The sequence below is a fragment of the Crinia signifera genome, chromosome 1, assembly GCF_055691185.1.
Source record: "Crinia signifera chromosome 1, ASM5569118v1, whole genome shotgun sequence".
Lineage (NCBI taxonomy): Eukaryota > Metazoa > Chordata > Amphibia > Anura > Myobatrachidae > Crinia > Crinia signifera.
Genome location: NC_139217.1, coordinates 82482675 through 82507216, shown reverse-complemented (window position 1 = coordinate 82507216; position 24542 = coordinate 82482675). Strand labels below are relative to the sequence as shown.

The window sequence follows — 24542 nt, the reverse complement described above, 5'->3', positions numbered from 1 at the left end:
CATGGTAACCAGATGGGGTTAGCAGGAGATGCTGATTGATGGCTTTGTACTGTGATACCAGAAAACTGTAACATAACCCAGTATGTCCAGCAGACCTCGCTACAGCAATCCGCTATTATGCAACTTACCTTACAGCACAAATATGCCCATTTATCTTCATCACAGAAACCCAACACAATTCCCATTGAAATTTTAACATATTATTGCTTATGAAACTGTTCACATTAAGGACTTTAAAAGTGGCAGTGGTACTTTTTTTTTTTTTTTTTTAAACATAGAATGCAGCATTTCCGCTATGGTTCTCCTTAGAGTTTGCACTATGACATTACTATAAAGAAAAATCTTAGCAGAAAGTCACATGAAATGTAAGATATTAATCCAACAAGTGTATTCACAGCATTAGCAGCTTCACCAGTGTATGCACTGCCACCGCTAGTGGCCACCCCCTGCAATTCTGACTCCTTCTCTGAGGGAAGCCCTGCTGCTAATCATGTACATTATAGAGGGCAGCACTAAAGCCCACCAGTGAGCTCCGCCCACCCATCTTCCGTGTCTGCAGGAACTGCGAGGGACATCATGGCATCTACCCAGAGGGACTTCCGCTGCATGCAAGAGCCATACCGCGGCTGTTGCTGGGTACAACAAAGGTACACTGCATAGCTGCTCTGTAACTCACAATGGGGCAGATGTATTAGTCCTGGTGAAGAGATAAAGTGGGGGAAAAGCGGAAGGTAATAATGCACCAGCCAATCAACTCCTAACAGTCAATTTTCAAACATAGCTGATTGGCTGGTGCATTATCACCTTCTACTTTATCTACACTTGATCTCTTAACCAGGCTTAATACATCTGCCCCTTTGTGAGTAATACCTCAGTGTGGAAGCCATTGCAGTTCAATCAGTGTGTGTGCGCAGACCCATTGGGGATGATATTATATAGCCCCTGATCCTATACACCATGATAACCTCCTTGTGTAGTTATCTTTTGAAATAGGATTATGTGGATTTTATGTCATTAAAGATGATGTGGTAGGTGCACAAATAATGTAGTGGGCATGAACAGGGACGCTGAGAGGTATGCCAGGCCCCGGTAAAATTGTAGAGGCGTGGCCTAATCGCGGTAGGCATGGCCACATCCCATGATTAGGCCACACCCCAAACTGTTTAGAGGGGGTGAAAAAAAAACCTCTAAAGTTTAAGGGGGGGGGGGGTTATTGCCACACCCCACCCCAGCACACACCTACAGCATGAGCTCGTACGCTGTCAGCACAGCACATGCTGTAGAGGTGTGTGTCTGGGAGGGAAGGGAAAGGGGTAGGGGGGCAGACCAGGAATGAATCAGAAATAAAAAAAGAAAGTGCTATAGATTATATGAGGGAGGAGTCCCCGAACCAGTACCCTGCCTAGGGCCCTGTGCGGTCATAATCCGACTCTCAGAAGTATGTAAATTGTATTTCATGGAAAATCAAATGCGCAGCAGAAAAAATAATCAGCACAGATGAAGTGTAAATCATTGTAGGTGCATTTACAGACATTTATACTCACATGGAAAGAGAGAAATCTGCCCCTGACAATATCGTTTACTATGAAATGTTTACACCCATGTGTCAGAGGCATTCCACAGCACTGCGGACACTTAATACCCCTTCTGAGTGCATGACACCGCCTTGACTCATAATCATTAAACACTGATGTTTTGAAGAGTCACTAAGAATATCGGTCACAATATTTATTTACTTAAACCTTGAAAGGCCAAGTAAATGATCAACTTGAATTTCACATTGGATGTTTATAATTACTATTGTCCTAAACATTTAGCAATCTGCCACAAACGATACACGAGAGAACATGATATATTTCCTAACAAACTGACTTATGAAACTAGAACCAAACCACAGGAATTGCCCTGTATGGTTTCGTACATGGGACCTCTGGCAATGCTGATCATCTGCTCCATTCTAGCCAGTGATAGACAGCAGTGCATACTGCACAAACATGTGCCTGCGTCAGCCTCTCAGGCTGTTTTATTGCCAAGTAAATATTTGCTATAAAATGGTGTATTTGACACGTGCTAGACACAATATGCATATACTGCTGCCCAGTGAGTGGGCCGTTCACATGTCAGTTATTGCTGCTGGGAGCTGCCAAACCTAGAGGACTCAGACTACACATTATCTCATGGAAAAACATTGCTGATTGCCTTTCTATAAACATTCAAATGAGGACAGGTTAGATTAGCTAACAAGGCAATTTACCCTGGCTGCTCATTTGCCAAATGTGCACATAATAGGAGGGGTTTAAAGGTTTCCCTGGGAGGATTGGGGAGTTGCAGGGAAACGCAGGGTTTAGGGCCTTTAGCAAAGCTTATTCCAGTTTTAATGAATTCAGTCTGTGGAGTCATTCATTTGTCAGGAAGGTCCTGGTTGCTTTTAGCTGAATTGTATCATCTATGATGTACAAGGTGCTAAGTACCTGGCCTGTACACTGACTTCTGTATTAAAGATACCTGCAGGACTTTCACAGTTCTCGAGTGTATATTATACTGCTTTGTATTGATGTGTTGAAACTAGGTAATATTTATTGCATAGAGCAGTGGTTCCCAAACTTTTTTCAATCATGGCACCCTTGAGTATCAGAATTTTTTTCACGGCACCCCAGGCGAAAACCTTATACTTAAGAAATTTAGATGTAAAATATTAAATTAAGAAATTTGTGATTATAGCTCATTGTTAGGGTTTAATTATGTGGTGATGGATAAGATTAAATTCTGTTTGTCTATATATTTTATAATTGGTAGCAAAAAGCAATGGTTTGGACTATTATATTAAATATAAACTATTTGAATTTGTCCTGGACCACCAGTCCAGGGCACCCCTGCAAGTGTCCCAAGGCACCCCAGGGTGCCACGGCACAAAGTTTGGGAACCACTGGCATAGAGGAAGTACTATTGTCATAATTGAAGGCACTTGCCAAGAGAAGGGGGCTTCCAGGCAACCAGAACCCCACCCCCTGCGTTTGCCTATGCATATCCCATGGAAGCTATTAAAAAGGCTTTCAGGACAATGCACACAAGGAACCCAAAAGGTGCACACTCATATAAGCCTGCACAAACAGATATTTAAATAATAATAATAATAATAATAATAATAGTAACTATTTATATAGTGTTTTTTCTCTATTAGGACTCAAATGATGTCTGCGACTTAGTTTCTGTCTTGTTTGGATTCTGCATTTTTCCCTATGTGACTCAGGAAGTTTTTTTTATGCCTGCACTTGAAACCGCCTTGGCCACACAATGTCATTTTCCACTTGCAAGTAATCTGACATAAAAAGTGTTTAAAACACCAAAGTTGAAATGCTCACATAATGTAGATTATAACATTATAACAGGGTACAGTACTTAGCCATTCCTTGTGTGCTCTACTGCCAGAAACCCACTATAAATGTATTTGTGTTAGTATTCTTTTAGATTCAATGTATGAAATGTTTTCCTGACACTTCCCTGAGCGCTGGCAAAGATAAATTGTTGGTATCCATTTCAGTGTCCGTTAGGAATTTAGTGTTGTGCTTGTTTTTATTTCAAATGTGGGAACCACACCCTGTTGTTCCCAATGTCTACCATATGAGCTCATTATCCGCTGTTTTGTTTCATTCACTAACTGAAAAAGTTACAGAATATAAAAATGGAATCTAAAATTTTGAACAGTGAAACAGAGTTCACAAGGGCACATAAGCAGACCAAAACTGATACTCCTTTTACACTCAGCAAATAACCCAGGATATTGCTTGGTCTGGTCTCGACCCTGGTCGCTACTAGGGCTATTTTTGGTCCAACCTGGGTTGCCTGTGGTGTCAAAGATCAGACCCTGGTTTTGTGATCCAGATTACGCTGCTGATTGGCTTTGTATGTGGAGGTCTGCATCAAAGGCAGTGGCGCCCTTGGAATACAGAGACAGTTTCAGAATTTGCTACTTGGTATCTGACAGCATGCCCCTATACAGGAGTGGATCCAGAAAAAAAATTACAGGGTGGGGACAACTCAACAGCGAAATGTGGGTGGGTCGTAATTAGCACCTGTGGAAATGAGTGCGGCCTCATAACAAGGAGCTTGGCCTCACAGCGAATGCTGCACCAATGGTCCACAAGATTGGTAAATACTGTACGAGAATGCAGAGCACCCTCAAATGCAGCCGGGACATGACTATTCAGTAAAAAAAAGATACTAAAAGAACGAGGGTGTGGGGAGGGGAGAGAGACACAGAGAAGGTGTAGAACCACACGTCTGCACTCCTACATAGAAACATAGAATTTGATGGAAGAAAAGAATCATCTAATCTGCCCTTTTAAAGTTAGATTATTAGTGTTACAGCCAGCTTAGATAGAGTAGGATCAGGGTTAGGGGTTTGGTTAGGTATTCGTTTTAAGGCATTACAGTCAAGATTGGGGTATTTGTGTTAACGTTAGGGTCATTCTATCACACAATATACTGCCTCCAGCCTTCTCTATTGAGCATCAGGAGCCCTACACAGACACACACACATGTAGGGTCTACACAGCACCTACACCTCACTCCCTGACGCGGTCTGACATTCAGTCACCGCCAAGCTGCCTGTTCTTCTGCTGTCGGGTGACATCAGGATGGAGAAGCCCCTAAGCCGCAAGATCCCGCCAAAGGCATTGCGCAGGCCATAGTGTAAAAATGCAGCTAGCATCTGTCACCTTGCCCCTGCTCAGCCCGCCACGATATCAGTCATAGCAGCTACAATATAAAATTTAAGTTCATACAAAGAAAATGTAAACAACAGAAAGGGGGATACGTGCTTGGGTGACCCCCTGCCTTGAATCTGCGTATAAGGTTATTTGCTGATAGTCTAGATCCATATGAACTAGGATAATTCATCTAATGATACAGTATACACTACTTCCATACATGTTCTTAGGAAGTGTGGTGATATAGTACAAGTATTACATAGTTAAATAGAAAATGGGTACTTATGTAGTATCTGGGCGTCCGACTTTGTGATTGTATGCCTTACCTTAAGGCATACAATCAGATGCGATGCGATGCGATTTTGCATAGGATTCAATGTTAAGAAGGTCCTGTTCATTTCCCCACTATCCAAGTGGGCATAGAGTTGATTTTATATAGCGTGGCGAGCGCAGCGAGCCACTGAGCCCGAAGCGTGCCGAGCGAAGCGAGCCCCGCGAGGGGACGCATATTTCTTAAAAAGTATTCTGTGTCCGCTCGCCTCGCTACGCTCGCCACAGGTTTATATCAAACTCCATGCCCACTTGGATAGTGGGGAAAGGAAAAGGACCCCTTTTTCCCATTGAATTCTATGTTAAAATGGACTCAGACCATTTTAACATTGAATCCTATGGAAAAATCTTGACCATCGCATCACATACGATTTGGTCGCATGCGATCCGATCCGATTTCTAAATCGGACGCCCAGATACTACATAAGTACCAGAAAATGTGGTGATCATAATTAAATGTAAAATGACTCTTATTACTGGCACCCTCAGAAGCCAAATTCTGTGCAGGATCTAATGACTTTAAACAAGGGAGCTATTTTGCTAATTAAATAGAAACTATTATAGCTACGTCAGGGTGCACCCCCAGTCAGCCTATGGGCTACTGTGTTTCTGATTCCTATTCCTCCCTATCGGCACGCAATGTCGCAGGCGCTGCCCTACAGCCACTCATGCACAATTATCTTAAGAGTGACATTACATAAATAAGGGGCATTGTTGTGAGGTGTAATGTGTAAAATGCAAATGGATACTATTATGTGGAGTAACGTGAATAAGGAACACTGCATGATGTAACGTGAATAAGGTTGCACCATTATGTGTCATAATTTGAATCGGGGGTAAAATTGATTTACCACGCCGCTTTGCAGCAAGACCACATTCTTTTTGCGATATGGGAGCGCCAATTCTCTTGCTAGAACAGGGCACCAAAATGTCTAATTACAGCTCTGGATAAGGATTGCTATTGGTCTGGGATGATAAGAGTTGCTAGCTGCTGCTGTGATCTGTGCCATGCTGGCTCAGAGGAAGAACTAGCGGTGATGCTAGGGAGCAGCAGACAAAATTTTGCCTAGGGCATTAAATTGGTTAGGGCCAGCTCCAATCAGAGCATACACTGTAGGGGATTAGAATACAGTGGAGGTTTAAGATTGCATCCTCACAAAGATTCCCAGATACATTATACAGTATATGAGGACTCAAGTTCAACATTGAGTATGGTACACATAACTGGCTATGGAGAATAATACAGTGGATTTTGCTTAAAGAAACCTTGATATGAAGTGCCCTCATTGATTTCTTGTGCGCTTCGTCTTTAACATCATGGATATAGTAGTTATTTGAGCATTTTACGAGGTGTACAGCTGTACTCATTACAATATATTAACACTACAAGAATATCATGGCTGTTTCACATCATTGAAGGATCTACAACGAAGACCAGAATAATGGATGCCTAAGTATAAATGAACTAGTTATTGTTTTTATTCAATTAGGATGGTCTGTTTTGGACTATATTGAGTAATTCTCTGATAAAGCTTCTGAAGATGAAGTGAAATGCATCAGTTTAGTACCTGCACCCTATCGTCATCCAAATATCCATTACCATACAGTATGTGCCTAAACGCCCGGAATTCTGGTATCCCATCAGAACTTATTTAGATAACAGGAGCTCAGCTTCACCAATTTCACCATCTCATATAGCCTGCACACACCAACAGTCATTGAAATTGCAATAACCAGATTGCAACCCCCCAAGTGGCATACTGACGGGGAAGCTAGATACCACCAGTATACTATCTACAGTACTAGAGGTCTGGTTTGACCAGATCAATATTTCTTCTCTCGTCACTTTACATGCTGTTTACATAGAACTTTTCCTACACAGATTTTTCAATGGTACAAGGGCAACATAGGAATGGACACTGTGGTCTAATGTATTATGTTTTTATGATTTTGAGGTGCATCTCATACACTCTATTTTTTATATTGAGAAATCTACCTGCTTTATTTACAATAAATCCACCAAATTATTATAAGTGCATTTGTTTTTAAGATTTCTGTCTAAAGATAGTTAATACCTATTTAATGAGTATTCCAATCGGGAGGCAGTTTATAGTCACATGATACTACTCTCAGCCTATCTCTGTTAAGCCAGTGATTACCGGTACATAAATCTACTTGCACAAGGTTTCATATCATTATCGCCTCTGACAACTCTCTCCTTTGCTTTCTTGGGCCCATTCTCAGTGTGATACAGACAATGATACCAAACAGCAGAACAACTTTTCTTCATTTAAATTGACTGAACGGCTGAAAAAGATTGAAGGCATAGGATTCTAATTCAAGAAAGCAATCCTTTTAAAATATCCCTGCAATCCATTTATTATCTTTTCTTAGGAGTCCCAACAATATTGTCCAGGCCACTCTGGAGAATAAGTAATATTCTTTTTACAGATTCTTTGCTTTATTCTATGACATAACAACAGCGTGCAGGTATACATGAAACAATAATTTTTCATTTAATCAAGTTTAAGGAGGCATAAAGCATTGTTTCAATAAGCTGTAAAGGTATCAACATTTGTCCAGGTCTGTAGATCTTATAGGTGAGACATCTCAAGCTACAGAAGTGACCTTAACCCACATGCAACTTCATCGGCCCCTTAGTTGTTTTCAAACCTTAACACATTACCAGCTGTATAGTGAATCCTGCAGTTTGGACACAAACCTACATCTCAGACTTTCCCAATATTTCAATGTGATTATAGATCATCTTTATATTTTACATAATTTGAGAAAATAGACTTTCTTGGGCTAGCGTACTCCGTGCCTGGTCACCTATACCAAGCATGATTCCTAAATGTTATTTGAAGAACTTCATGGCCCCTAGTGTCTAGTACCTTAACATCATACTCATATAAAAAAAGCTAATGATAAAAAGAATTAATGATGTTCTTAATGGTTATTTCTGGGAAGTGGTCCAACGGAATGGAACACATCTGCGTGATAAATCCCAGCAGTCTTTGTCATTATTATATCAAATAATCCTGGAAAGATGATGTGTACCATACTGCACTGGTCGGATCACTCGCCTCCACAATAATAACATTGAAAGAGACTTAAAGATAAAAAAATAAATCTCTACCCAGGACAGGAAATGAAACGTCACATATGAGCAATGCCCTAAGAGTTAGATAAACACTAGATCCTGTTCTTGCTAATTTTTTTCAGGGGGGGGGGGAAACACAGTCCTTAAAGTTTGTTCAAACGAACCGTTGTCCTATTGGTCTGTGGTCCTGAGAGCCATCTAAATAATATCAACTGCATAGACTGGGGTATTCCACTTATTAGGAATCAAATTTTACTTCTAATAAATAAATAAATAAATAATAAATAGGCCAACCTTTTTCATAGTAGAGAAGAATCTTCTTATTCTCAGTAACACACAAATATATAAAAAGAATTTAACAAGAGAATGGTGCCACCCCATAGTCAGCCCAACTGCACTGCCTAGTCAGCCCAACTGCACTGACTTTCTATGACCAGAGTCCTTCTTCTGGTGATTAATGGACAATGCTAAGTCCAATGAGAGCTAAAACCAGTCTGGAAGCATACAGTATAATGCTTAATGATGCACTACACTTCTAAGCTGCACTCCACTGAGATATAACATAGCAAAGAACTGCAAATGCTGCCACTGGTCTGAGAGGCACCAGAAGCGGCCAGCCATTCTGTGTGCTTGTGCCCTACAAAATTAAGACCATGAAAGAACGTCATAAAGGATAGGGATATGGCAAATTATACAGGCCACTCTCCCATACCGCACTAAGTAGCAGACACTGGGGCAGATGTATTAAGCCTTAACAAGAGAAAAATGCAAGGGAGATAAAGAGAGATAAACGTCCGGCCAATCAAATCCTTACTGACTTTTTTCAAACACAGCCTGTAACATGGCAGTTAGCAGGTGATTGGCTGGACGTTTATCTCTCCTTATCACCCTTAAGGTGCCCATAGACGCTCCGATGCGGCGGTGTCCGTTTTGTACTTTGAGATGCGCGCTCCCGCGGCATCTCATCGTACAATAAAAAAGTATGTGCTGCACATACTTTTTGTACATGCTTTTATTGCATTGCATGCACAAGGCATGCGGTGCGTGCTATTTAAGCACAAAACGGACGCCCGCATCGGAGCGTCTATGGGCACCTTTACCTTTTTATCTCTTGTTAAAGCTTAATACATCTGCTCCACTATATCATATCTCAAGTATGTTTTCCACATATATGTCACTTAGAATGTTTATTTGGAGCAGTATCCACCACCCAGGGTACTAGGATCACCTTATTTTGTTTTTTTATATTTTTCTTATATGTGAGGGAGCGTACACATGTTGAGATTTTAGGCTATTTTGGGAATCTAACCTATGACCTCAGTGCTGTGAGGAAGTAATGCTAATGTGTATGCCCCTTAACTTTCACATAAAAGAAGCAACTTTAATATTATGCAACATTTTAATTAAAAAAATATATAAATTTTTCGAAATAGTAAACATGTCTTAAAAATACCCAGTGATGTAACCACAGCCAGACATATACAGTGTTATGTACTCTTCCAAACCATAGATTGCAGCAGGAAGATTGGGTCATGGCGTGAAACGTTAAGCCTTTGTTTGTTTGCAAAGTGTGTACTTTGTGGTTTACATGGGTTACAAAACAACATTGCAATCTGTTATTATATTGCAAGTGGTATGCACATCACTGTCTGGGACATCCATGGACAAGCAGCGAGATACAATGCAGTTAGTACTAGTAGGTGGTTGATAAAGTATAATTACATCGGAATCGGTACATCTGTCAGACCACACTTAGGTCTACAGTCATTAGGTCGACCCCACTAGGTCGACTGGCAGGAAGGTCGACCTGACTTTAGGTCGACATGGGCCAAGGTCGACATGACTTAAGGTCGAAATTGCATAAAGGTCGACATGAGGAAGGTCGACTGGTCATAAGGTCGACATGGGTTTTTCACTGTTTTTTTACCCGAATGTCGACACAGTCGACATGGACACAGTTGGCAATGAGAATCGGACCCTCGCTTCGCTCGCAATGCTTCGGGCACGGTGGCTCGCTTCGCTCGCCACAGCTTTAATAACCTCCTCCACGCCCTAGTGGATGGCAGGGCATGAAATACCGCCTGTCGGCACATGTCGGCTCAAAAAACAGTGAAAAACCCATGTCGACCTTATGACCAGCTGACCTTCCTCATGTCGACCTTTATGCAAATTCGACCTTAAGTCATGTCGACCTTGGCCCATGTCGACCTTAAGTCAGGTCGACCTTCCTGCCAGTCGACCTAGTGGGGTCGACCTAATGACTGTAGACCTAAGTTCATTCTAATAGATGACCGCTTCCCATTACATCGCAGTTCTCTATAAAAAGGAAACCATTGTAAACTGCGCTTGTGAGGAATTATTTAAATGATATCACACAGCGTAGATAGCAAAAATCAATAAAACATTTATTAACACATCATTTTATAGTGTTCCCTTTAAGCTTCTTTTGCCCATTTTTAAAACCTCAAAATGCACCCTGCCCCTTTTGTGTGTGGCACTGTGCGCCCTTATGCTGCCCCCCACTGCGCTGACATGCCGCTGAGAACTTTCATGTGTGCCATCATGTGTAATGGGTATTACGGTGTATGCCATCATGTGTAATGGGTATTATGGTATAATGTGTAATACGGTGTATGGTATAATGTGTAATTGTCATTACGACAGAATGTGATTTTTTTTTATATATATATATGGTATTTTTTTGTGTCTAATGTAAATTTCTTTTTTTAAATAATAAATCTTTATTCTAAACTTCTAATATAAAATGTGCCCTCCCCATTGAACCCTGCCCTAAAAAAATCCTAGACTGAACATTATTGCTGGGTAAGGGCACAGATCACCCATTCTTTTTTCTCCATATAAAGGATCCTGTTCCTATAACAGACTCTACTTGTGACACAGTCAGTGAACAGAGGCGGGTATGCAGATGGTCAATTTTAAAAACATGATTTCTGGGAAGCCTCGCACCAATGTGCGGGAATGGTTGTTGCCCTTTGGAGTGGTGTCAGCTGGATGATGTCTGAATTTAGAATTGTGCTCCTCTAACAAGATTCAGTGTCCAAAGGTCCTGGTTCAGGTATCCCAATAGCAAGTCAATTATGACGATTCAATTGCTGGTGAATAAAATGGGGTGAAAGTGTCCAACGTGCTTCTTCGGGAGTTCCCAGCTTTTTTAAAGGCGTGTCGGCATAAGGGAAAAGCACAGGAAAGGGGCAGGGCACATTTACAAGTTAAACATACAGTATGGGCATGGCACAGAGCCCTTTCAAAACAAGCTTAGAGCGAACACTAAAGCTGTCCATACACGGCCCGATGCCGGGCTGTGCGTTCCTTGCTTTGAGGTGCGTGCTCCCGCGGCACCTCATCGCACAGTACAAAAGTACTTTTTGTACTTAGTTCACATCACATTGCATCGCATTGCATGCACAACGGATGCACATGCAATGCAATGTGATGTGATCTGAGCTATTTAAGCCCACAATGCACGCCCGTATCGGGACATGTATGGGCTGCTTAAGAACTATACATACTGTATTAACTTGAAATTACTGAGATCTATATTTAAACATAAAAATATATAATTTTGTCATGAGATTGACTTCGACAATTGTACTCAAATTATTTTTTATATACAGTTTATTATGAAACAAAGTAAAAGGAAAACCCTTATGACTCTAATACAGGAGGAATGTATAGGGGAAACTCCTTCAGGAAGAATACATAGTTAATAATAGCAGAAACACATGAGGCAAGGTATAAAGTGTATAGTATATATCATAGGTGTAGATAAGTGTTACATATTCCTGATCACTTGCTTAGGGTATATGCCAGTGGTTCCCAAACATTTTTGCATCACGGCACCCTACAATATCAGAATATTTTTCACGGCACCCCAGGTGCAAAGTTTGTTACCGAGAATTTCAGAAAACAATAAGTTGTGCTTATTTGTCCTCCTTAGGTCCAGTTATATTGTGATGTACAGGATTAATATTTGTTAATCTACATATTTTAAAATTGGAAGCTACAAGCACTGTTTTTTTCCTTTTACATTGACCATAAATAATTTTAATGGATTCTGGACCACCAAACCAAGGCACCCCTGCAAGTGCTACACGGCACCCCAGGGAGCCACGGCACACAGTTGGGGAACCACTGGTATAGGCAGTAATAAAAATGTGTCAACTTCCATTAGTTTAGGTGCCAACAGATCCACAATCTGTGAATAATAATTACAACTATGGTGCCAAAAACAAGGAACCAAAGCACCAATGTATTGTCCTAATTAATGATTCTATCATGTAAACACTAAAATAAAACAAATATGGAAAATGTAAATGATGTACCTGTAAGATGAGTCTTTCAAATGCGAGGAAGCTGTCCCACTTGGTGCACTGGGGATGCTTTAGTGTCTGGACTGTGGCCAGTGCCAGCTGGAGCAGGCCGCAGTGGTTTTCTAGGGCTTGCTGTTTCTCTTTGAAAAGCAGGACATTGGCTCGGAGTTGCTCAGGTGTTACTCTACCTGAAGAGACCACAAAGATATCTTTACTAAACAGAATGCAAACACATGGCCACATATACCTGTCTCAATGTGGACGAAAATCACGCTCTGAAAGCAAAATATGACTGCCTTGATTAGAGCAAATCCTACCTCTGAACCTTAGGAAGAAGTATGTTTTAGCAAGGGCACAGACCTTCCACGGGGGTTATCAAGCACACTGAAAGCAGATGTTAGTGGGACTGGGCCCTTACGTTACGTTTATATGACTATTTTGTATACGTTTCAGAAATATTACACATATAAGCTTACACTTTTAAAAATTCATTTTCTCTAATCTACTTTTCTCGCATTATACTACTGGGTATAAATACATATATTACACCTCTATTGATATACATATGATCTGTCCATTTAGCCTGTGCAACTTCCTACATAATAGATCTGATCTCAGCACACTATACGCAGTGACTTTCTCCCACAGGACAACACTAAGTAAAAAATAAATATTTTAGAAGAACAGCATGGCTAACATAGCAGTCACTGCAACATTATTTCATTCAGACTGTAGGAGACATCCCAAAAATATGTAGTAGACTAGAGCAAAAACGTACTTGCACACTCCCTGTGAGCAGCAGAATAATTTCTGAGATACAGGTCTCTTGTCAGAATCAGAATCAGCTTTATTGGCCAGGTATACTTGCATATACTAGGAATTTGGTTTGGATTGCTGTGCAACAGCCAGTTAATACAGTTAAACAGTGACAGTACAGATATACATAACACATACAGGCATACGCTTGATATACCCTGGGGATTATAGACGCAGGGAACATAAATTTGCTGAGCTGCACAACGCCTAGGCAGCCATCAGCGGCACCACTGGTCATTGCAGCAGCCAGGTAGGTAACTATATAAGCAGAGACAATACAGTTTTCACACAGGGAACACCTACCCGCCAAGCTGCACAGCATCTAGGCAGCCTCTTACTGCGGGAAATACATGTCTCTTGTGGGGGCAATGCTTCTACTGTGAGAGATACAGGTCTCTTGTGGGGGCAATGTTCCTACCATGAGAAATACAGGTCTTGTGTGTGGGTAATACCCCTACTTTGAGACATACAGTTTTCTCTGTGCGCGGGCAATGCCCCTACTGGTGGAGATACAGGTCTTTTATAGAGGGGAAACGCCCTTACTGTGGGACATACACGTCTCTTGATGGATTTAAGTAGCAGCTTTCAGTAACACTACCCATGAGCGGCTAAGTTGGACCATTGGTTAATCGTCTAACTTGTAAATCTATCACATGACAATTGCATTACCATTCCAGTCTCAGTGAGGATTAATTCTCAAATGATTGACGGGGAGGTTCTGTGTTGTGGGAGCTAATGGGTAGGGGTAGCCAAAATGCGAATGTCTTGTACACAGGGAACACATTTCGGTACTCGTGTAGTTTCACGGCGCCACTTACGTAGTCAACGTAGTGTCCTGTCAGCATCAGCGTTGTGTTCCCATAGTCAGCGTAGTCAGCTTGTGTCTGCGACTGTGTGTACGTTTGCAGCTAACCGGAGCTTACACAGTTAGCGTAGTCAGTCAGCGTTACGCAGTTAGCATAGTCAGTCAGCGTTACGTCACCGCTTATTACATTGTGTGAGAACCATTGACTATTTTTAACCTGCCTGACATGACAGGTGTGAACATGTTCCTTTACATGTATTCCGTGTCCGCTCGCCACGCTTCGGGCTCGTTTTCCAGCTGTGCTCGCCATGCTTCAGGCTCGGTGGCTTGCCATACTTTATAAAGTCAACTCCACGCCAATGTGGTTAATGGGGGTATTAGTGTTCATTCTAGCACCCGCTATCTTTGAAGACTCACGCAGTTCCTCTTCCCTGCCTGGGGTGTCGCTGTCTGCTGTAGTGCTTCTAACAGTGTGGTCTGTATATCAACACTGATATGCAAACCAGACCTGTTCTAGAAAACACCACAGCAGACAACGACACCCCAGACAGGGGAGAGGAACTGCGTGAGTCTTCAAAGATAGCGGGTGCTAGAATGAACACTAGGTATGAACAGGTCAGGAGGACGCGTAACGCGTCCGCTCACCACACTTTGGGCTGACGTGGATAGTGGGGGTTTTAAATGAAGGCATTTTCCAGTATGTAACATGGAGCACTGGCAAATGCGCCCTTTATTGTGCATGAGACACACTTGCGCCCGCACCCCCCCTTTGTGCACGAGACACACGTGCAACTGAATCCCCTAACCCTGACGTCTCCCTGAAGCAGACACGGGCAGGGTTGCCATACCCTGCCGCACAAATTACTGAGATGCACTTGCATATGAGACGCTCGTGCGTCCCAGGCAGATGGAGCACCTCTCGGCCGGCGATCCGGCAGTTACCAGCACTGTATGAGAGGCACTCACTAGTCTTGCCAGGGATGCCGGGGACAGAGCTGCAGCTCGCAGGGACACGATGTATGAGAGGCGCTCACTAGGCTTGCCGGGGATCCTGGGGACAGAGCTGCAGCGCGCGGGGACAGTACGGTGACTATGCAGGGTTGCCGTGGGGACACTACGCAGACCTGCTGTTGGCCTACACTGACAGCATAGCGGAACGTGGCGCAGTGAAACTACACAAGTACCCACGTCACCAATCACGCTCAAGGCATGTGAGCAGCGCTAAGTAAGGAATGGCACACAGTAATTAGTTGCAATAAAAAATAAGTTTACTTAAATAAAAAGAAACATGTAATATATCACAATATAAAAACAATTAATAATGACATATAAATAAGCTCTTCATATCACAGGAAAAGTAGGTGTATAATACACTGGGTACGATAGTGACCCCAAGGCGAATGTGTGGCTGGAAGAAGGAGGGGATGGGGCGAGTGAAATGGAGTCACAGGTAAGTGCACTTTACCAGAGGTTGGAGGTCAAGGTGTCCAAGGTTCCCACTTGGGTGGTAGTGAGATCCTCACGATGGTGTGCGGTATTATAGCACCCTTAGGAGGGCAAAACGGCTTCCGCCTAATTGAGTACCCCTCGTCTGTTGTATGGAGGGGGATGGGGAGAGATGGATTATCCCCAAAGAGCGGTGTCCGCCGATTTGGCCAAAGCCAAGTGGAGTGGTGATATCAGCTTACTGAGCAGTGTCCTCCTGTTTGGTGGCAAGTTGAAATTTTGCCGCTGGATGTATTTGGGAGGCGCAGTATTTACCAGACTGAATGAAAGAAAGTTCCTGGGGGGAAATATGGGTGCTAATACACCTGGAACAGATGAGACCAATTGCAGGTATCGGAGTTCACAATTGAGGTCCTGTGGATGAAGAGCAAGGCAGTCCACCTAACGCGTTTCAATGCCAACTGCAGCTTTATCAAAGGCCTTTGATAAAGCTGCAGTTGGCAGTGAAACGTGTCAGAGGCACTGCCTTGCTCTTCATCCACAGGACCTCAATTGTGAACTCCGATACTGTTTCCACCTCGCCTGTTCCCTGAGGCGAGGTGAAAACCGCGAGTGTGGCCATTAAAATGGTGGGGCTTTCCACAAAATGCGGCGAACTCGCTGCATTTGTAGCGAACCTCGACGTTCAAGAGGATCCTCGCCGTCCTCTCATGGCGGATTTGGCCCTTGCATTGAATACACCATACAAACCCCCTGGCCGGACGCACTGAATACCCCTCCAAGGTACCAGGGCAACACAGATCATATTAAATTAAATATATAGGATTCTTTTTTTTACAAAGCAGATCTTAACTGTGGCGATATTTTACACACTACAAACCACTAAGCAATATAAAAAAAAACAATCTGAAAAAATTTGCTTAAAAGAAAGTAGAAGTCTTAAGAAGATAAAAGCTCAATTTCACCCTGTCCAACAGCTTTCTTCAAAAGTGCGTTACATTAATCTGTCAACTGCAGTGTACAAAAGAAGAAATAAAAAAAAATCAGCATTTCTTTAAACTAAACATGCGCCACACCTGAAATAACACATTGGATGCTACATCAATGCAACCAAGTCTGAGGGTACAGCTATCCAAACCACTGAGACCTCAGCAGAGGGAACTTGGAGCAGGCGGGTTAATGAACCAAAGGGCAAAGTAAAGCACAACACAGGGAGTTTTGCATTGAGGGGGCTTTACATTTTACGTAACATACAAATAAAGCTACAATGGGAAATATGTAAATCTATGGTAGAAAAAAAAAACATCAATCGCAGTTCTGAATAATAGCAGTTGTCTCAGAATTATGACAAAACTACTTTGGATAAACAAACCTTTAGACAATTAGTAATATAGGAGAAGGTAACTGATATGTCACAGTCCCGCAGTCTATAGCCCCCTGAAAAATAAAAATAAAATCCTAAGGCATTTCAACACATGCTTTTCATTTCCTGCATGAAACATAAGCAAACATGTCATTTGTAAAATATACCCTTCTAATCGGAGAGAGGGACTCTAGGGGGCACTGCCTGCAAAGTCACTGCCAAAAGTGTTTGTGCAGCATAAAAGACGTGACGATTAATGCAAATTCTGAAACATGTTGTTTAATTCCTTATGCCAAAAGTCAGACGCATTAAGCCACTCTACTATGGTAAATGATACACATAATGGTTCCATTAGCATGTTAGCCCCACCAGGAAAAGATTACAGTACAGATGACTGTACTTCTACACTGAATAAAGATAAATGACTGTACTTTTTCAACCCACAGCCCGCATAAAGAAAGCACACTTTTAAAATACGTCTTTACTGACCAGGTGGTAATAAGATGCTATCAAAGTTCTTTTTTGCAATCTCCCACAAGTAAGAGAAAATGCAGAACATACTATTCAGCCATGCAAGTAAAAGTCAATTAAACTTTTAAAAAGAAAAATATGATGTGGCATAAAAAAGATAAGTTCTTAAGTTGAGGTGCAATGTGCAATACTACATCTGAGCTTCGACTGTTATGTAATGTGATAGCTTTACCCCAAATCGGTGCCCTTTATTTTTGTGTAGCGTTTTTATGGAAAAAAAAATTCAGATATGTGTTTTAGGAAGGTTTGCTAACTTCTGGTGAACCAGGAACCTCAAGCAATACAATGCAGGCCTGAGTCAACGTGCCACGAAGCAAATTAAATTCTAGAAGGGGCTGCTGCATTATATTGACAGTTTCCACTTAACATTTTCAAGTGGACTAATGAAATCCTTCACAGTTCATACTGAACAATGCATTCAGGGGAATCACTTTACTGTGTGGAGTAGAGAATATGGTGATTCTTTTAAGGGGAAAGGAAAGTTTTACTTCAAAATCCAGATATGTACCCAAGTTCACTTTTCCTGGATAGGAAAACTCAATAGCAATGTTATTAAAGAATGAAAATAAAATACCTCAGTACAGAACACTAACCATTACAGACTAATGTCCATTGTCTTTCCGTCAGACATAATGGAGGTGCTACGGTAATGAGTATGCTGGGACAGTCAATCAGCATGAACATGCAGAGACACTACATTCACCTGGGTGGTAGCATCCAGTCTAATGTCCTGCAGTACCTGCTGCTATCAAATGTAACGACGGGGTGGAGGTGGCTACATGAATAAACCTGTCCATTATATTATCTAGGAAACCATTGCGTTGTGGTATGGTATAGCGCACAGACCATGTCTAGGTCGACGGTCATTAGGTTGAGAGCAAAACATCAACATGCACAAGGTCGACATTGACAAAAAGTAAACAAGAGTTTTATGAAAACATTGCTGTCAATGTCGACATCTGAACACAGGGCAGGGCCGGCAAGAGGTATGCTGGGCCCTGGTAAATTGTTTGGGGGGTGGCCTAATCGCGGGAGGTGTGGCCACCTCCCATGATTAGGCTACGCCCCCAAAATGTTTAGAGGGGGTGAAAAAAACACTCTAAAGTCTAGGGGGAGTGTTAATGTCATTGTCCCCCCTCAACCTCAGCAGCACACACCTACAGCATGTGCTGTGCTAACAGCAGGCTCAACACGAGCTCTCACTGTCTATGAGACGCTCATGCTGGGCCTGCTGTCAGCACAGCACATGCTGTACATGTGTGCTGCTGCTGCCGCCCGGGAGGGACGGAGGGGGAAAGTCAGACCAAGGCCCCGGCCGGGCCCCTCCAGCAAGCCCAGGCCCGAGTAATTAGTACACCTCCACCCCCCACCCCTCTCGGCGGGCCTGTGCTTTGGCCAGGTGCCTCCTCCGCAAAGTTCAGTTCACTTTACGGTTTCCAATTGAGGCCACGTAGATGGTAAGGTATAAACAAGTTCAAAAAAGGACACCCCCCTCCAAAAAGAGCCACATCATCAACCTTTTCATGTGTCTAACTTTTGCTTGTGTTGACACTAATAGATGTATCAGGTCATGTTACATAGCACACACGGGATAACATTAAAACAATTTTGAAGATTCAGATGCAAAGTACTCAGAGGCAACCTTTGTTATTTAATTGGACCAGTGGAGAACTTGGATGTTGGAGCGAGGGCGTCCATTGATTGATAACCTTGATTTAATTAGGCCAGACCCCTGCTCTCACCACTGTAATGCATTCTCACATCTGGAACGCCAGGTCTGCTTCAAAATGTTATTTTGTCAACCAAGATCAAATGGTGGCAGAACGAATGGCCTCTTGATTACAGTTTGCGATTGATTCCCTCTTAGATCCACCCAAGGCAGGGCTGTGATGGGTAAAGCCAAAGCTTTAGCTGCAGGCAATTCTCTATGTAAAGCTGGCCATACATCTACAGAAAAACAAAAACCTGGTAATGGATGAGAGTAAATGACAGTTGACCAATTGCTTTGAAATGCTGGAAAACTGCCAAAAACTGTCACTCATCCATTACCAGATTTTTGTTCCAACCAGCCCAATCTGACAATCAATCTGTAGATGTATGGGCACCTTAAGTCCTGAAATAATACTGGAGATTGTATTGAAGAAACACAGACCCTGAAAATAAAACACAAAAAAGGTAACCAATGTATTTTGGGGCAGCGGGCCAACCCAAGTTTGTTCAGTTTATCAAGTGAACGGTCATTCTTGTTCTTGCCTTTGTTATTGGTGTTGCAGAATAAGCGTCTTTCAATCAAACATTATGGAGGTGTTTCAGGAATACTCACAAACTTCCTAGACCTAATACAGACAGGAAGGAGAATATTTTGGAACATTGTATTGAGGAAAAAACAAAACACACACATAGCACCATCTATGGTCTATCCTGATTGATCATTTAAATAGTGTTCCACCTGTAATCTGTTGCTACACTCTAACAAGTGGCTTTTTCTAGTCACAGATGCAGTAATATTGTTACCATAGTCTAGTCATCTCCATCAGTCCTTCTCCAACAACGGACGCCTTGCTTATTTTGGTCAGCGCACATAATTATCCCGCCCAATTAATAAACCAAAATGTCCAATAATTATTTGGTGACCTGAGCTAGTCTGGCTGTAGTTCTGTGTGTTCCTTGTGTGATCTAATCCTAAATACGTCTGTGTGTATGTACGGCACAACCTGATAGGACAGGTAGAAACACTAACGAAGCATGAGACCTCTGTTCTCTCCCCGAAATCTAACACTAGATTTAGTTCCTGTATCTATTTGGTTACCCTTTGGTAACCATTTAGCATGTTTTGTGGCATCCAATATTATTACGCTGTGATGTTTGTGTCCAAATCCATGCAGTGAAAGGCTCAGTACAGGCTCCCCGAGTCAAAGTTCTGCCCAGCGTATACCAATGGGAAGAGCAAACGGGACCCTAACCGCTATAATGCTTGGCCAGGATCCAACAGAAGCACGTAGCATTGGTTTCACCGCAGTTGGTTCAAGGGTGGCCGAAAGCATAACCAGACAAACAGAATGTTATACACAAGATTAGGTAGTGAGTGGCTATAGACTGTAGTAGTGCTGCATTTATTGCTGAGAGACAGAATATGGGGGTTATTCTGGTTGATTTGCTCTGATGCATATACACATCCTTGCGAGTCACCCTAACCCCGCCTTGCAAATGGTGGCACACTGGCCCACCATTCGCAAGGCGAGTTCCTTCGAACTGGCAGCACATTGATGTTTTGCATAGCCATCCATTCGCAGCATGCAGGGGAATGCCAACATTATTTGATGTTCGCCGACAATTGAATGATGTGGAACGTACTCGCAAGGGTCTGAGGCACCCTTACATATGCAAGGACATTCTGAAGGAAATGGGAGGATAGCTGACATCTAAGGATGTCAGCTGCTCACCCCCGTCGGCCACGTCATGGCCTCATTAGCATGGGAACGCACAGCGTTCCCATGGGAACACCCATAAAACACTGGGGACTCACATATGCTAATGGGTCCACCCGCCACACCTCTCCGTCCCCCGCCCGCTGTCCCCAGCGATTCGTATATTCACAGTGGGTGCACGCACCCTGCGTATGCACATGTGCAGAAATGCGCATGCACAGTAACAAAAAAATCATGTGAACGAACCTGAATAAAGTCCTATGTCTGTATGTTCATATTCTGAAGTCACTGACCATCAGGGCTGCCGACAAGGGGGTGCCGTGGGTACAACTGTTCCGGGCTCCGGCCTCTGGAGGGGCCCGAGCAGCTGCCCACAGTGGCAAAGCACCCCCCCCCCTGCACCCGCACGATGCATCCCCCTCGGCCAGGCACGCACAATACACAGTGCAGCCTGCAGAGCGCCGGGCCTAGGATACAGAGGGGCTCGGTGCTCTGCAGGCTGCACTGTGCAGTAAGTGCTCCGAGTCCCGACTGTTGGAGGAGGGAGAAGATGCCGCGCCGCCGCTGCTGGAGGGAGATGTTGGTAAGTAATACTAATTGGGGGGTGTAGGGGGAGGCGGAGTGCTAGCGCGAGGGGGGGTGCCGCTGGGGGCCCGGGCTGATGGTCAGTCCCGGGCCCCAACATCACTAGTGGCAGCCCTTCTGACCATACTAACTTCTGCATTTTCAACTCAGTGGGAGGTTCTTGCAGGATAATTGTGTGTTGCTCTGTGTTTAAAATAAGTGTTGGTTATTTCCTGTAAGGAAACAGAGAGTAAATGGCACTGTGTGAAGGATTTAGTCCAACAACTACATATCGTAGAGAACATATTCTCTAACTCCCCTTTCTAGTCTTTGCACCAAAATCCAAGAAGGCGGAGAAGATGAGAGGTGGGGAAACAGAAGGGGAGGAAGAAGAAGGGAAACAGGGAGGAAGAAGAATGGTAAGGAAAGGAAAATTATTGGACAGGCAAGGAGGCAAAGGAAGAAGCAGGAAAGGTTAAAAAAAAAAAAAGAGAAAGGGAAAGTAAAGCAAGAGGAACAGAAAAAGTTAACAAAACAAGACGATGAAGAAAAAACAATGAAGAGAAGATAAAGGAAGGGAGGGAAGGAATGGAACAGAAGCAGATGGAAAAACTAAAATACAAAATAAACCAAATTAAGAACAAAACCAAAGCCAAATTTGAAATGAAATGAAATAAATATAAGGAAAGAAAAGAAAGATACTAAGTTACATGGAAGATGCACACATTTGTATATATGTCTACACAAACGCTGCTGGGCTTTTGTACTTCCACGTCATTTGTGTTTATCCTCAGATGTAAGTAAATTCTGAAGTACCATCTTTCATCTGCTATTTACATCCATTAAAGCAGTCTGATGACAGTGCGAGATTAGAGCAATGACTGCATACTTAGCTATTAGTCACAAAAGCAATGCTGGATCCCGCAATGGTTGTGAGCAATTCCAGCTGTCTCACTCATCTGGACATTCCCAGTATTGGTGGACCTGAAATAAATACTATAAGATTAGGGATTATTTAGAATACCGCAGACAGAACCGACCTTAAGGCACATATACACTAGGAGATTCTGAGTTTAAAGCAGCTTGGTTTTCCTGTTTTGAGCTACTTTAAGCTCAGAATCTTCAAGTGTATATGGACAGGCAATCAGCGCAGAAGCGCTTCCACATTACCGCCTACCATTGTCGGCCTGTTTTACAGGCCAAGTGAACCACTTTCCACAGTCTTTTTCTGTGGAAAGTAGTTCACCTCCCGTGAAAACCACTGGGCCGGGTGAAAATCTCTCTGTGTGTATGCACCAAGTGATTTTGTCGCCAGTGATTTTCATATGATCACTGGGGGTGTGGATCGTTTTATCGACCATAGTTCGGTCGACAGTCATTAGGTCGACACAGTTGGGTCGACAGGTGGGAAGGTCGACATGGTTCTAGTCCAACATAGATGAAGGTCGACAGGTGTCTAGGTCGACATGGGACATGGTCGACATGGTTTTTCACTGTTTTTTACCTGAATGTCGACACAGTCGACATGGACACAGTTGGAAGTCAACTGCAGCCGCTCGCTATGCTTTGGGCATGGTGCCTCGCTGCGCTCGGCACACTATTTTATTCTCACACCGTGTCCTAGTGGATGGTAGGGCATGAAATACCACCTGTTGGCACATGTCAGCACAAAAAACAGTGAAAAAAACCATGTTGACCTAACGACCTGTCGAACTAACCCATGTCGACCTAATGCATTTGTCGACCTAAACCCATGTTGACCTAGAACCCTGTCTACCTTCCCACCTGTCGACCCAACGGTGTCGACCTAAGTGCTGTCGACAATATGACCGTATCCCGATCACTGGGCATACACACCTGCAAAAACACCCAGCTTTTGTTCACTTTAAGGCTGTAAAGTGAAATATAGATGAACCCAATCAACAATGTATTATAGATTTCCCACACAGATTATTTTGATATCCAAGGGCTTCCTTACAAACACCATACATCGAATACTCTAGCATCCTTTATTACGCTGTGTGCTGGCATTGGGATTAAGTTACTGCCACATCAGGGGACCCATGGCAAGACACGAAGTGACAGCTCAACATCACCGGCAGACATAAACTAACATAAGTGAATAGAGACATGTAAAGCCCAATGTAAGTCTACTGTGAATGCTGAGTAGTTGGTTACAATAACGGGCACTGTAATTGGTTACTTGAAATGTCACAGTGTAAAGAAGCATGAATAAAAGGAAAGTGACAGTTTCCATGCAACTCAAGCAGAAAAACAAATACACTAAGATAAAGCTAAATGTTAACATAAATATGATTTTATTAAATTGGCAGACAAAGTTGTGAAAGAAAAGATTTATCTTATTTTGTAAGAACATTTTTTTTTTTTTAATAAAAATGGACAAAAATAAACAAAAAATAGTAGCCTTCAAACAAAAATGAATTAATTATTATGGGTAATTAGAAAGACATTGGTACACATTAAGGCCCTTATTCTGATTGAGTCGGACAGTTGCGTATTTCGGACGGGCACCGGGTGTTCTTAACCCCGCCTATTGTATGGATCGCTCACACCGTCCGAATGCGGTAGGATGCCAGGGGAATGGACCGTGAGTGGATGTTTCATGTGAACACCAATCGCTGGCCTGTGGGAACCTCCCCCATCCTCCGATGGTCGCAGACCATCGAATGATTGACAGAGCGGTCAGGCAGCCACAAGTGCTCCAGACCACTCGGACAGTTATCCGTGTGAAAGCAGGGATATGGGCGGGCAGCTGACATCCACCTATGTCAGCTGCCCGCCCCCCACACGTGCGTCACGGCCGGATTTCCATACGCACGCCCATCGTTTTCATGGGAAGGCCTATGAAACACGGGGTGTACGCATATGGTAATGAGCCCAAACAGCCCTTCACGCCCCTCTCCACCCCCTGCTCGGATGGTTCCGTACAATCGTTTTACGCACGGAAGTCACCCCGTGTTCGGACGTGCGAGGCGTTCGCAAATGTGCAGAAACACCTCTGCATATGCTCAAACACCAAACATCAGCCCTCCGACCGCACAAGCAGCCGTCCGACCGCACACGCAGCCGTCTGACCGCACACGCAGCCGCCCGAC

At 43.1% G+C, this 24542-nt stretch overlaps 1 protein-coding gene across 1 annotated transcript in view; it reads right to left on the bottom strand.

Annotated features, from left to right (window-relative positions):
* SCFD2 (sec1 family domain containing 2) overlaps window positions 1–24542 on the bottom strand; it is a 482746-nt gene that overhangs the window by 410345 nt on the left and 47859 nt on the right. The window contains exon 4 of the mRNA XM_083168483.1: window positions 12486–12661. Coding sequence (XP_083024609.1) covers window positions 12486–12661 — 176 coding nt within the window. The remainder of the gene's footprint in view (window positions 1–12485; window positions 12662–24542) is intronic.